The following is a 15,303-nucleotide window of genomic DNA, read 5'->3' as shown; positions in this document are numbered from 1 at the left end:
CATTGCTGTTACCCACCTGGAGTCTGCGCGCAGGGGAGGGAGGGCTAAAAATCAACTAAATTAAAACTAAACTTTCCCAGGTTCAAAAGTCAAAGGAGTACAAAGCTAGAGAAATGAGGTGTAACGATTGCTGTCTGTGTGTCCCCCGGTTCCCAATTAAGAAGATATTGACAGTCGCTGACTCATTTCACATACTGTAGGATGTGAATTTGTGGAGGCACTGCAAACTGGGAGTTTTCTGCAAAGGTCACGAAGCCTAAAGCCTCAATCTTGCAGCAGCTGTATCATCCACACTCGGCTGCAGTTCGAATTTCCAAATTACTTGTGGCTTGGAGAACAGCTGTCCTTCCCAAAACAGGTGGTAAATAAGTTTCCTCAGGTGGAAATTGTATAGGGAACAGGGCTTTTTTTGGTAACAGGAACTCTTTTGCATATTAGACCACACACCCCTGATGTAGCCAATCCTCCTGGAGCTTCCAGTAGGCCCTGTAAGGAGAGCCCTGCAAGCTCTTGGAGGATTGGCTACGGGGTGGAATTCTAGCAGAAGCTCCTTTGCATATTAGGCCACACCTCCCTGATGCAGCCAATCCTCCTGAGCTTCCAGTAGGCCCTGTAAGGAGAGCCCTGTAAGCTTTTAGAGTATTGGCTACATCGGGGGGGTGGGGGGAGGGTGGCCTAAGATGCAAAGGAGTTCCTGCTACAAAAAAAAACCCTGATAAGGAGACAGGAATACAAGGTTTCAAAACTGCAGCTGAATATGCAGAATTTGAACACAGAAGCGGACAGTAAAGATCCAACACAGATTTGGTGTTCATGTTTTACGCTGTGTTCAGGGCTTTTTTCCCCTGGAGGAATGCGACAGAACAGAGTTTCAGAAGCTCTTTGTGGAAACAAAATCCTCAAAAGAAGTTTTAAAAGTTCATGAGGGGCACGCGTGTGTGTGTCTCTCATTTCCCTCTCGAGAGTTCCAGCACCTCTTTTTCCAGCCCTGATTATGTTGTTACCTAAACTGGACCAAAAGAAATGGAAATTAGCTTTAAACAAGTTCTAGAAAGGAATAACGTTAGGTTTTTGGTCTGTGTATACCAGGGTTGATCTTGGTAGGGGTACCTCCCCAATAAAATTGATTTTAAACACAAACAAATAGCTTTATTGTATAAAGCTTTTGCTTTCCATCTCTTCCCCCCGTCTGCAGCCTCTACCTAGGAAAAGGACAGCTTTTTCTGCAGTGGGGACGAAAGTAGCTTACATCATTTTCTACTCCCCCTTTTTATCCACACAACAACCCTGTAAGGTAGGTTAGGCTGAAAGTATGTTGGTGGTCCAAAAACCCAATCAGCTTCCACAGTAGGAACCTGGGTCCGGCAGACCCTGCTCTGAAGTGCTGACTGCCACATCACAGTGGCTGTAATGGGGAGCTGCTGCTGAACAGGAGCAAGCAACCAGGCTTAATTAAGTAATGCCAGTCAGGTGGCATCAAGTCACCCAGAGGGTGCTGCCAGGCCTAGGGTAGGAAACCTCCAAATGGAGTCTGAAAATCTCCTGGTATCACAACTAATCCCAGACAACAGTTTTCTTTACCCCTGGAGAAAATAACTGCTTTGGAGGGTGGATGCTATGGCATTATATCCAGGTGGGGCCTCTCCCCTCCCCAAAGTCTGGCTTTCATAGACTCCAGCACAAAATCTCCAGGAATTTTCCATCAACCTGGAGCTAGCAATCCTAGTTGGACTAGCCTCAATGAGTTTTCCCTCAAAGGCCAAAATAGGTCTGGGAAGGGTCCATCCCACCTTTCACTGACGAAATTGGTTGTAGAGTTGCCAGATGCAACTCAGAAAAACCACCTGGGGATTTTGGGGGTGGAGCCAGGAGACTTTCCCATTTCCCATCCAAAAAATAAATAAAAATGCAGCAGAGCAGTTCTCCAAAATGCAGTCTTCATTTCCTCATCCTCCAGCAACTGGCTGCATTTACACTAAATGGAAGTGAGCATGTACACACATTCTCACAAAGCAACCAAAGTAAATACAGTTGGCAAGCACTCATTTTTGTTATCTCACTCGGGCAATCTACTCACTGAAGCTGCTGAATATAACCATCTACTGTATTTTAACTAACTTCTTCAGACCAACAGGAAAATGAAAGTAGAGCAGCCTAGGGGTGGGGTTTTCCTCCAAACAAACAGGAGGCTCCTGCTCACTTCCTTTCCTTTTACACTCTCACCAGGAAGACCTAAATGGCTCTGCCTACTCACTCCATCCATTCAGCTTTTCTCTTGGTCTCCCATCCAAGTATTAACCACAGAATTTAAAGGTACACACTGCCTAAAACACAAGTAGTTTGCAGGCTTCTTCTAAGCTTGTTGAGATATAAAGGCACATGGTGGATGTTGGGGCTGGGCTTCCCCACACTGGCCAGCTGGTTGGTGGCAGAGAGGAGCCTGCAAAAGTGGCACACCTCTTTGGTTGACTAGCAACAGGACCTGAGGGGGAAGCAAAGGCAGCTTCCCCAATGGCCCAATCATAAAAGACAGGACACCGTATTCTCACTCTCTCTCTTTCCATCTCTCTCTCCATGCCTAGAATAAAACACCATTGTTCTGCTGCCAAGGGATGCCATTTTTTTTTGTCTTTGTCTTTGCCTGTTTGGTTCCCAAGAGGAGGGGGGGGGGGAGGAGCTCTCAGTCAATTGAGGGAAGGCTTTCTGTGGCTATTTTCTCCCACCTCCCTCAGCCAATGGAGGGAAGGCTTTTTAATCTCTTCTGTGAAACAGTGCCAATTGAGGGAAGGCTTTCTGTGATGGTTTCCCTCCTCCTCCATCAGCCAGTATATTTCATTTTATAGTTGATGATAGATAGATAGATAGATAGATAGATAGATAGATAGATAGATAGATAGATAGATAGATAGATAGATAGATAGATAGATAGATAGATAGATGCCCAGTTTGACTCTCCCATAGGCTGTGGTGTGCGCTATATCAGTGATTGGCATGTCAAACATATCTCAAGTGCACTTGTGTGGCATTGGTTGACTCTGCTCTCCCCCGCTCACTGTCAGCGATGGAAGGCTGAAGTCAGAGCAATTCCTTTTCAGAAAATGGCTGCCTTTGGGTGGGTGGGAAGACAGCAAGGGTGGGGGGGGGGGGCACTCAACCAGAGACTCTTTCTAGAGCCCGTTGTATTTCCCCCCACAATGGGCCTTAGTATATATATCACAGATAAGGAAACAGTAATAATACATAGAATTACGCACCGAAAAATGAAGACAACTACATTTCACGTGGGCCAATCAAAATCTGTAATCAGCTGGATCTGCTCAGCAATATACTTCAGGCCAAGAATACAACAGAAGGAGGCTTACAGACATCAACTAAACCCTTATTGGGAGTAGACCATGCAAAATTGGCCATGCAGGACATTGCTATCCACCTGCAAGCTGGGAGGCCCGAAAAACCAGCCCCGAAACGAAATAATACACTTTTAATCCACATTCAATTCGCTTTGCAACTTGATTTTACCAGTTGCTGAAGTGGCTTGAAACGGCGGTATTTAGCGCGTGTGAAATTGCCCTCGTTAGTCTTTCTGCAGAGAGTGAGGTGAACGGTCCTTGAAACGGTTGCATAAGACATCAGCAGAGATGATGTATCTGATTAATGTAATTCCGGAGCCCTGATTGAGTCAGCTAATGATAGCCGGCTCTCCGTCAATTTATGCGTCCAGTAAATTGCTGTTAAAATGCTGGCTCTGATCAGATCTATTAAGTCTTGCTGAGAACATCTAGTTGAGGAAATAGAAAGGAGAATGGGCTCTTGAGGTGACGGTAAACAACAGAGAGCAATGAAATAAATATAAAGTCTGGGGAAGGCTGTCATTCGTCTCGGCGTTTCAATGCTGGCTTCTTCCTAGTTCAGCAGGACAGCTCGTGGGAGCTCCTAGTAGAAGGAAGGCAAAGGAGACTGATGGGCCAGGCTAACTAATCTCATCAGAAGCTAAATAGGGCAGGCCACCAAGGAAGTCCAGGGTTGCTGTATGGGGGCAAGCAGTGGCAAACCTCCCGTCAAGTCTGACTAATTTGATATAAGACGGCTGAACGAATGTCAAACCAAAGCTCTGGCCCTTCTCCGTTATTTGCAGCCTGTCCACCACATCCGTCTTGCCATCTGGCCAAGAATGTTTATGTTACGGGGGAAGGCATGCTATATCTGAAAAGTGCACTCCCTAACTTTCACAGGCTACCTTTCGCAGGCTCCTTATCAGTTTGAGATGCAAGTGTTAGAATGCTCTTGTAGTGTAGAAGAAAGTTATTGCTGTACCCTTTGAACTTTAGGTTTGACTGAACCTTTTTTTGTAATGGTTTATGATACCCTGTGTAGCACCATGTAACCCTCTGGTATCTCAGTATTTCCAAGCACCACGTTCCTTGGGCACCTTTGAATTCCTAAATAAACCAGTCTATTTGAAACAAAACAAAGGACTTCATTATTGGGAATATCAGGGCTTGACACTTCCTCTGAATATCTCTTGCCTTGAAAACTTGATGGGGTTACCATAAGTCAGGTTGACAGAAAAAGAAAGAAAGAAAGAAAGAAAGAAAGAAAGAAAGAAAGAAAGAGAGAGAGAGAGAGAGAGAGAGAGAGAGAGAGAGAGAAGAGAGAAGAAAGAAAGAAAGGAAAGAAAGAAAGAAAGAAAGAAAGAAAGAAAGAAAGAAAGAAAGAAAGAAAAGAAAGAAAGAAAGAAAGAAGAAGAAAGAAAGAAAGAAAGAAATTGGATTTATATCCTGCCCTCCACTCTGAAGAGTCTCAGAGCGGCTCACAATCTCCTTTTCCTTCCTCCCCCACAACAGACACCCTGTGAGGTAGATGAAGATATTGGATTTATATCCCGCCCTCCACTCCGGAGAGTCTCAGAGCGGCTCACAATCTCCTTTACCTTCCTCCCCCACAACAGACACCCTGTGAGGTGGGTGGGGCTGAATGAGCTCTCACAGCAGCTGCCCTTTCAAAGACAACCTCTGCCAGAGCTCTGGCTGACCCCAAGGCCATTCCAGCAGGTGCAAGTGGAAGGGTGGGGAATCAAACCCGGTTCTCCCCAGATAAGGGTCCGCACACTTAACCACTACACCAAACTGGCTCTCCACTGGTGGATGTAGGGGTTTGCCAAGTCCAATTCAAGAAAGAGGAAGGAAGGAAGGAAGGAAGGAAGGAAGGAAGGAAGGAAGGAAGGAAGGAAGGAAGGAAGGAAGGAGGAAGGAAGGAAGGAGGGAGGGAGGGAGGGAGAGGGAGGGAGGGAGGGAAGGAAGGAAGGAAGGAAGGAAGGAAGGAAGGAAAGGAAGGAAAGGAAGGAAGGAAGGAAGGAAAGGAAGGAAGGAAGGAAGGAAGGAAGGAAGGAAGGAAGGGGAGGGAGGGAAAGGAAGGAGGAGAGAGAGAGGGAGGAAGGAAGGAAATCAAAGCTTTTAAATAGATGTATAACACATTATTTCTGGGGGCTCTTTGTGCGTGTGGGCCAATTTTAGGGTGACTTCAGTGGCACAAAAGTACCCTTCAAAACTCAAGCTTGTAGACCTCCTTGAAATGAAAAACCGAGAACAGGAACATTTGAAATTAGAACACATAAACACAGGTTGCCTGGAGAGCACTTCACAATAAACCCCTTCATTTTTGCGTTGGGCTCTCGTTTCCGTTCTGAGCAGACATGTCGCCAGATTTATTCAGGACCACATTAAAAACAAAACCCGGAGGTTAATGCCTAATTTACTTTTTTTTTTAAGCTTTGTGAAGTGCAGCCTGGCTGGGTAATTGGTTGTTTCAAGGCCTTGTTAACTCCAGGATCTGTACTGAGGAAGCTATAAAGTTACAAGGCAGTGGCTGTCATGGATGCTTCCTCTGCCCCCTAACCCTCTGCCCCCTAACCCGCATCTTGTGATGCCCCCGCCCCCCCAGTTCCCACTCTGAAATTTTTAAAGGTTAACTGTCTGTCCATTTGCCAAATTCCAATTCTGTAGCTGTAGGCAGGGCTTTTGGGGTAGCAGGATACCCATATAAGGTCACACCCCCTTGATGTAGCCAATCCTCCAAGAGGTTACAGGGCTCTTAGCACAGGGCCTACTGTAAGCTCCAGGAGGATTGGCTACATCAGGGGGCGTGGCCTAATAGGCAAAGGAGCTCCTGCTAGACTTCCACCTCTGTAGTCAATCCTTCAGGAGCTTACAGTAGGCCTCTGTACGAAGAGCCCCGTAAGCTCTTGGAGGATTGGCTACAGGGGTGGAATTTTAGCAGGAGCCCTTTGCATATTAGGCCACACCCCTCTGATGTAGCCAATCCTCCAAGAGCTTGCAGAGCTCTTTTTTTTTGTAATCTCAGGAGGATTGGCTACATCAAGGGGGTGTGTGTGGCCTAATAGGCAAAGGAGCTCCTGCTAGACTTCCACCTCTGTAGTCAATCCTTCAGGAGCTTACAGTAGGCCCTGTACGAAGAGCCCTGTAAGCTCTTGGAGGATTGGCTACAGGGGTGGAATTTTAGCAGGAGCCCTTTGCCTATTAGGCCACACACCCCTGATGTAGCCAATCCTCCCAGAGCTTACAGGGCTCTTCGTACAGGCCTACTGTAAGCTCCAGAAGGATTGGCTACATCAGGGGTGTGTGGCCTAATAGGCAAAGGAGCTCCTGCTAGAATTCCACCCCTGTAGCCAATCCTCCAAGAGCTTACAGGGCTCTTCATACAGGGCCCTACTGGAAGCTCCAGGAGGACTGGCTACATCAGCGGTGTGTGGCCTAATAGGCAAAGGAGCTCCTGCTAAAATTCCACCCCTGTAGCCAATCCTTCAAGAGCTTACAGGGCTCTTCATACAGGGCCTACTGGAAGCTCCAGACGGATTGGCTACATCAGGGGTGTGTGGCCTAATATGCAAAGGAGCTCCTGCTAAATTCCACCCCTGTAGCCAATCCTCCAAGAGCTTACAGGGCCTACTGTAAGCTCCCGAAGGACTGGTTACATCAGGTGGCGTGGCCTAATATGCAAAGGAGCTCCTGCTACAAAAAAAGCCCTGGCTGTAGGAAGGACTAGCATCCTGACCTAGGGTAGCATGACCTCATCTTGGAAGCTAAGCAACGTCAGCCCTGGTTATCACTTGGATGCATGGGTTGCAAAGTCCAATTCAAGAAATATCTGAGAGCTTTGGGGGTGGAGCCAGGAGATTTTGGGGGTAGAGCCAGGAGGTTTTTGGGGGTGGAGCCAAGAGATGTTGGGGGTGCAGCCAGGAGCAAGAGTGTGACAAGCATAATTGGAGTTCTGGCCATCACATTGAAAGGGACCGCACACCTTGAATGCCTTCCCTCCATTTCGAATAATGAAGGACAGGGTCACTTTCTTTGGGGGGCTCACAGAATTGGACCCCCTGGTCCAATCCTTTTGAAACTTGGTGGGTATTTTGGGGAGAGGCACCGGATGCTATGCTGGCAATTTGGTGCCCCTACCTCAAAAAACAGCCCCCACCCCCACTGAGCCCGATACCTGCAGATCAATTCTCCATTATACCCTGTGGGAATTAGTCTCCATAGGGAATAATGGCATGGCCAGCAGACATTTCCCTCCCCCCCCCCCCCCCCCCGCTTTCTGATTACCCTGAAGTAGGGGGAGGGCCTCCAAATGGGGGGAATCCCCTGCCCGCACCTGGGAATTGGCAACCCTATTTGGATGGGAGACCACGAAGGAAGTCCAGGGTTGCTATGTAGAGGCAGGCAATGGGCAAACCCACCTCTGTACATCTCTTGCTCTGAAAACCCTACAGGCTCGCTGTAAGTTAGAATAAGGACTTGTCTTCATCCTCCCTTCTTATAGCCCGTCCTTTTCCCCCTTCTGGTCTCCTGGCCAGCCTGGTCTCGTTTGTGTTGTGGACTAGGCCTGTGAGGTAGGGTTGCCAAGTCAATTCAAGAAATGCCTGGGGACTTTGGGGGTGGAGCCAGGAGACTTTTGGGGTGGAGCCAGGAGCAAGGGAGTGACAAGCACAATGAACTCCAAAGGGAGTTCTGGCCATCACATTTAAAGGGACCGCACACCTTTTAAAATGCCCTTTTCCCATAGGAAATAATGAAGGACAGGGGCACCTTCTTTTGGAGTTCATAGAATTGGACCCCCTGGTCCAATCTTTTTGAAACTTGGGGGGTATTTCTGGGAGAGGGCACTGGATGCTATGCTGCAAATTGGTGCCTCTACCTCAAAAAAGCACCCCCCCCAGAGCCCCAGATACCTGCGGATCAATTTTCCATTATTTCCTATGGGAATCAGTCTCCATAGGGAATAATGGAGTTCCCAGCAGACATTTCCCACCCCTCCCCTTGCTTTCTGATGACCCTGAAGTGGGGGGGGAGGGCCTCAAACTCAAACCCAGGGGATCCCCTGCTCCCACCTGGGGATTGGCAACCCTACTGTGAGGTCATAGAGAGCTTGTGTTGCCAAGGGAGGGTCCTTCGCTTCGTTGGTTTAAAAACCACAACTGCATAACTCGAACCCATCTTGACCGGAATGGCCCAGGCTAGTCCAGTCTCATGAGATCTCAGAAGCTAAGCATGGTCAGCTCTGGTTGGTGCTTGGATGGGAGACCACGAAGGAAGCCCCGCCCCCACAGCCCCGTGTGCCTTTCCGCCTCCGGAGGCTCCAGTCTCCGATTGAAAGGCTTCCTCTTGGGATGGGGTGTCCGTGTTGCTTGGAAGACGTTGACAGCAACTCGTGAGTAGAGAGGCCAATCCCTCGCTTCAGAGTCAGCCAGAAGGGGGGCGGGGCGGGAGATGTCTGCTGGGCATTTCGTTATTCCCTATGTGGCGATCGATTCTCATAGGGTATGAAGGGGAATTGATCTGGAGGTATCAGGGGCTCTGGGGGGGGGGCTGTTTTTTTGAGGTAGAGGCACCAAATTTTCAGTGCCTCTCCCCAAAATACCCCCCAAGTTTCAAGACGATTGGACCAGGGGGTCCAGTTTTATGAGCCCCCAAAGAAGGTGCCCCTATCCATTATTCCTATGGAAGGAAGGCATTTAAAAAGCTGTGGCGTCCCTTTCAATGTGATGGCCAGAACTCCCTTGGAGTTCAATGATGCTTGTCACGCCCTTGTTCCTGGCTCCACCCCCAATGTCTCCTGGCTCCGCCCCAATGTCTCCTGGCTCCACCCCCGAAGTCCCCAGATATTTCTTGAATTGGACTTGGCAACCCTACCTTGAAAACTCTAGGACTCATCTTCATCCTGCCTCCTTAGCCTGGCAGTCCTTTTCTCCATTCTGATCTCCTGGCCTGGCTGGTCTCTTTTGTGCTGGGTCTGGGCCTGTGAGGTTCATAGAGAGCGTGTGTTGCCAGGGAAGGTCCTTCGCTTCGTTGCCCTGGTGTGTTTTTTTTTAAAGCACTGCATAACTTTGGGGGCCACTTTGACCTGGATGGTGCAGGCTAGCCTAGGCACATCAGATCTCAGAAGCTAAGCAGGGTCAGCCCTGGTGAGTACGTGGATGGGAGGCCACCAAGGAAGTCCAGGGTTGCTGTGCAGAGGCAGGCAATGGGGAAACCACCTCTGAACATCTCTTGCTTTGATAACCCTACAGCAGAGGGTGGCCAAGGGTAGCTCTCCAGATGTTTTTTTGCCTACGACTCCCATCAGCCCCAGCCAGCATGGCCAATGGCTGGGGCTGATGGGAGTTGTAGGCAAAAAAACATCTGGAGAGCTACCCTTGGCCACCCCTGCCCTACAGGGTTTCTGTAAGTCAGCCGTGACTTGATGACAATTTCTACCACCACCGGAGGAAAGCGATTCATGTGCAAATCAGGAGAAGATGGAGAGAAGTCTCCAATTTAGGGATGGTTGTCCAGAATGATTCTGGGGACTGAATCTCTTCTCAGGGACATCATGTTGCTTCCACTCGGGTGGAATTCTAGCAGGTGCTCCTTTGCATATTAGGCCACACACCCTTGATGTAGAAGAATCCTCCTGGAGCTTACTAAGGGCCCTGTACTAAGAGCTCTGTAAGCAGGGGTGGAATTCTAGAAGGAGCTCCTTTGCATATTAGGCCACACACCCCTGATGTAGCCAATCCTCCAAAAGCTTCCAGTAGGCCATGTAGAAGAGCCCTGTAAGCTCTTGGAGGATTGGCTACGTCAGGAGGGTGCGGCCTTAATATGCAAAGGAGTCCCTGGTCCTGTTGTCCTCCTTATACAGCCCTTATCCTACACAGCTTTTGCCCATGAATGTTTTATGGTTCCTCACACGGCCTTTTGCAATTATCTGAGAAGACCCCTTTCCCCCAGGAAAAGCTGGTTGGGTCCAACCTTTATGTGTAGAACAAAGGCCTGGCATGTGGGGGAAATGAGTTATTTACGAGAACAAAATTTTAGCAAATTAGAACGGGATGTCATTTCCTCTAGTCCACTCAAATCCTCGCCATGAATAATGCATGGCTTCTTTTAATTCCCGCTTCAGAAAACACTTTTCCCTCTGGAGGAATGAAATGTATAAATTTAATTACCCGCATTTGGGTCATTTGTTTTCCGCCTTGGCGATTGTCGTCACAGCCCCATTGGAAGCTCAGCTGGGCTTATTCTTAATGGACACCACGAGACGTGGTAATAATATCGGGGGGCAAATCTGATTTTCTTTTGGAAGATCGTTTCGTGGAAGACTATGAAGGAAAAATGCTAAGGGGCCAGTTTCTCAGACAGCCACAAAAGCGGGCGGACAGATTCAAACGGCAGCTGGTTTATTCTGTGTTCCAGTCACAGAAACTGCAAAATAAAGCAGGTTCTAACTTTTTTATGTCCAGTTGTTTCTTCAGTATTTCCTCTGTCAACACTTTGAAAGTGTTGAGCCGGAGATAGGAATTCTAGCTCAAGAAAAAGGAGGCCTCCCCTGTTTAAATATGGTCAGTGTTGACAGTGTACCTTAATTTTAATTTTCTAAATATTTATACTGTTTTCCTGTTAAACCCGGGGTTCCCCAGCTTGGTCCCCTTCCTGGTACCCACCCCCCCCCCCAAGTGGAAAAAGCCAGGCAAAGCCAGGCGGGTCTGTGGCCCAGCAGGTCTTCTGATTGGCATGGCATTACAAATATCATTCCAGTTTGCCAATACAAAAACATCTTCCACTGGTTTCTAACGTATTCTCTTTTTTCCTTGATGTAGAGGTTTAAGTGTGAGGACTCTAATCTGGGGAAAACGCGGGTTTGATTCCCACACTTGCAGCTGCTGGGATGGCCTTGGGTCAGCCATCACTCTCTTAGAGTTGTCCTTGAAAGGGCAGCTTCTGTGAGAGTTCTCCTCAGCCCCACCTACCTACAGGGTGTGCCTGTTGTGGGGGCGGGGGGGTGGGGAGGGAAGGAGATTGTGAGCCGCTCTGAGACTCTGAGATTCAGAGTATAGAGTGGAATATAAATCCAATATCATCTTCTTCTTTTTGTATTGACAAACTGGAATGATATTTATACTGCTATGCTACACATTAAAAAGTATATCGGGTGGATAGAAACACCTCTGAGAAAAAAGATGTTCTCAATTTAACCCATGCTTGAGGAGAAATAGAGCAATTAACATACGCTGCATTTACTGCCAATTCTCACCATCATTCTCCAATTCTGACATTGTTTATTGCCTTTTGCTGTTGGGGAGTACTTGGGGGAGTACTTTGGGGAGAGGCAGCTAGAGCACTAGATACTATACTGAAAATTTGGTGCCTCTACTTCAAAAAACAGCTCCCCCAGAGCCCCCGAAACCTCCAGATCAATTCTCCATTATAACCTATGAGAATCGATCTCCACATAGAGAATAATGAAGTGCTTGACAGACGTTCCCTCCCCTTCCCCTCCCCCCCCACCACCCATTTCTGGCGACTCTGAAGCGAGGGATTGGCCTCTCTACTCATGATTTGCTGCCAACTTCTTCACAGCAACACAGACACACCAACCCAAGAGGAAGGCCTTTCAATCGGAGGCTGAAGCCTGTCTCGGAGGTGCAAAGGCGCATGGTCCTCTGGGGGCGGAGCTTCCCCTCGCCGGCCAGCTGACTGGGGCTGGGGAAGGAGTCTGGGGAAAGCGGAAGAACCCCCGCTGAGACCTGGGGATTGGCAAGCCTAGCTAGAATTCCACCCCTGGACACTGCTAACTGTTCCTCATTTCATTGTCTGACGATGTGTGTTTTTAGCACCCAAAAGCTTACATTCGGAATAAAACTGTGTCGGTCTTAAAGGTGCTACTGGCCTCCAACTTTGTTCTGTTGCTTCAGATCAACATGGTTGCCCACCTGGATCTTTTTTCAAGCGATTCGGTTATCCTCGGCCATGAGACATGGCCTTTTTGGCCCTGACTCCCCACCTCATGGAGCTCTCTGTCTCGTGAGACCATGGCCCTGCAGGACCTAAAACAATTTTGCAGGACCTGGAAGACAAATATGTTTCACCAGACATGTCAGGGATAGTAATGGTTCGATGAACCCCAACCTGAAGTTTCAGTCCCCTCTTAGATATCCCTTCCTGAGAGTCACCAAATTGTACCGCATTGGTTTCATCGTGTGCGTTGTGAATTAATTATTGCAAATTATTATTGTAAAGCGATAATTTGAGCTATTTCATGATGTTGTAACCTGCTCTGATCCTCTGCTGTGCAGTGAAGGGCAGGATAGAAATAGAAAATTATAAATAAATACATTTCAGCTGTAGCCAATTTAGCTCCTGTGGCAGCCATTTTGTGGTTGCGCCCATCTCTTTCGATCGCAATTCTGAAGGTGCCCACAAGCTTAAACAGATATAGGGACACCTGCGTTAACCTAAGCCAAGTAAAAGGTTAAATGAGACCTCAGGATTATAATAACCACCAGGGGTGGAATTCTATCAGGAGCTCCTTTGTATATTAGGCCACGCCTCCCTGATGTAGCCAATCCATCAAGAGCTAAAAAGGCTCTTTTTATAAGCTCTTGGAGGATTGGCTACAGCAGGGAGGCGTGGCCTAATATGCGAAGGAGCTCCTGCTAGAATTCCACCCCTGATAACCAGGTAACGGGAGCTGCATGTCAAACCGATAATGACAAGGTCGGTTTACCTATACTTGTCTTAATGTCTTTCATTAACTCATCATGCGCGAGTATCTAATGCTTATTTGTCCAATTGTGTTTTTCCCTCCTAGAATGCTCAGGCCAGCTATGATTTCAGCAGCAATGATCCCTATCCATACCCACGCTATACCGACGATTGGTTCAACAGGTAAAGAACGCATCCGATTACTTTGGTTAGCAGCTTTGCTGGCTGCCCTCTGTGACCACTTCACTGGGGCATAGATCTTGCAACGGAGTCTTACGCTGACTTAATCACGGCAGACTTTTTACGGGGTGGTTTGCCCTTGCCCTTCCCCAGTCCTCTGCACTTTCCCCCCCAGCAAGCTGGGGGACTCATTTTACCAACCTCGGAAGGATGGAAGGCTGAGTAAACCTCGAGCCGGCTACCTGAAAACCCAGCTTCCGCCGGGGATCAAACTCAGGTCGGTGAGCAGAGCTTAGGACTGCAGTACTGCAGATTTAACACTCTGCGCCATGGGGCTCTTTATTGCAAAGAAAGCATCTCACAAATGGAGAGGGAAATCATATCCTTTGGATGTCTGCACAGTTTTCATTGTGATCCCATGCCACACAAGACATTGTCTAAGTGCCCAACTAGAAGTGCTTTTTAAAAAAAAAAAAATCTGAATTGTGTCCAGAGCAGTGTTCCCTGTAAGCTGAGTTAGCGTGAGCTAGCTCACAGATTTTTAGCCTCCAGCTCACCCATTTTTGTCTTCGCTCAGGAAGGATGATCCCAGAGCACACTAATTGATGCAGTCTCTCTCAACTTGAATGCCAGTAGCTCACAATGTCGAATTTTTGCTCACAAGCCTCTGCAGCTTAGAGTGAACATTGGTCCAGAGGTAGTTTTTTTTCTGCATCTAAGAAGCTGCTCCCTTAAGAGAAGTGTAAAAATAGGATGCCATGATTCTATGCGGAGTCGATTTTTTCATAGCTGCCTCCTGGGGTTATCACCATCTGTCAGCTCCTGACTCCTAAGAGGACTCCTCCACCGATACGAGATGTGTGGCAGGAAGAGATACGACACAGCAAATCTGCTCCCCAATGTTACCCTTTCTGTGCAAAACCTCTCATTTCTTTTTATCCAATAAAGGGCTTTTTTTTAATAGCAGGGACTCCTTGCATATTAGGGCCACAACTCCCTGATGTAGCCAATCCTCCTGGAGCTTACAGTAGGCCCTGTAAGAAGAGCCCTGTAAGCCGGGGTGGAATTCTAACAGACGCTCCTTTGCATCTTAGGCCACGCCTCCCTGATGTAGCCAATCCTCCTGGAGCTTACAGTAGGCCCTGTAAGAAGAGCCCTGGTAAGCCGGGGGTGGAATTCTAACAGACGCTCCTTTGCATATTAGGCCACACCTCCCTGATGTAGCCAATCCTCCTGGAGCTTACAGTAGGCCCTGTAAGAAGAGCCCTGTAAGCCGGGGTGGAATTCTAACAGAAGCTCCTTTGCATCTTAGGCCACGCCCCCCCTGATGTAGCCAATCCTCCTGAAGCTTACAGTAGGCCCTGTAAGAAGAGCCCTGTAAGCTCTAGGAGGATTGGCTACGTCAGGGGGTGTGTGGCCCAGGGCTTTTTTTGTAGCAGGAACTCCTTTTGCCTATAGGCCACACACCCCTATTAGATCTAGGATTGCCAAGTCCAATTCAAGAAATATCTGGGGACTTTGGGGATGGAAGGCCAGGAGACTTTGGGGTGGAGCCAGGGGGGGCTTTGGGGGTGGAGTCAGGAGCAAGCATAATTGATGATAGAGGTTTACAATATTTGGGATGGAGAAAAGTAGAGAAAGAAGTCCTTTTCTCCCTTTCTCACAATACAAGAACTCATGGGCACTCCATGAAATTGCTGAGGCAGTCGTGGGTTAGAACAGATAAAAGGAAGTATTTTTTCACCCAAAGGGTGATTAACATGTGGAACTCACTGCCAGGAGGTGGTGGCGGCTATAAGCATAGCCAGCTTCAAGAGGGGACTACATAAAAATATGGAGCAGAGGTCCATCAGTGGCTATTAGCCACAGTGTATATATATATTTTGGCCACTGTGTGACACAGAGTGTTGTGGATAGGGTTGCCAATCCCCAGGTGGGGGCAGGGGATCCCCAGGTTTGGAGACCCTCCCCCCGCTTCATGGGTCATCAGAAAGCGGGGGGAGGGGAGGGAAATGTCTGCTGGGAACTCTATTATTCCCTATGGAGATTTATTCCCATAGAAAATCATGGAGAATTGATCTGTGGG

At 48.1% G+C, this 15,303-nt stretch overlaps 1 protein-coding gene across 1 annotated transcript in view; it reads left to right on the top strand.

The window, feature by feature from the left end:
• PCSK2 (proprotein convertase subtilisin/kexin type 2) overlaps positions 1-15,303 on the top strand; it is a 209,331-nt gene that overhangs the window by 152,505 nt on the left and 41,523 nt on the right. The window contains 1 exon segment of the mRNA XM_060230741.1: positions 13,144-13,220. Within this exon segment, the coding sequence (XP_060086724.1) occupies positions 13,144-13,220 (77 nt within the window).

The sequence above is a fragment of the Heteronotia binoei genome, chromosome 1, assembly GCF_032191835.1.
Source record: "Heteronotia binoei isolate CCM8104 ecotype False Entrance Well chromosome 1, APGP_CSIRO_Hbin_v1, whole genome shotgun sequence".
In the NCBI taxonomy this organism is placed as follows: Eukaryota; Metazoa; Chordata; class Lepidosauria; order Squamata; family Gekkonidae; genus Heteronotia; species Heteronotia binoei.
The sequence above is the reverse complement of the archived record's forward strand: the minus strand, read 5'-3'. Positions and strand labels throughout refer to the sequence as shown.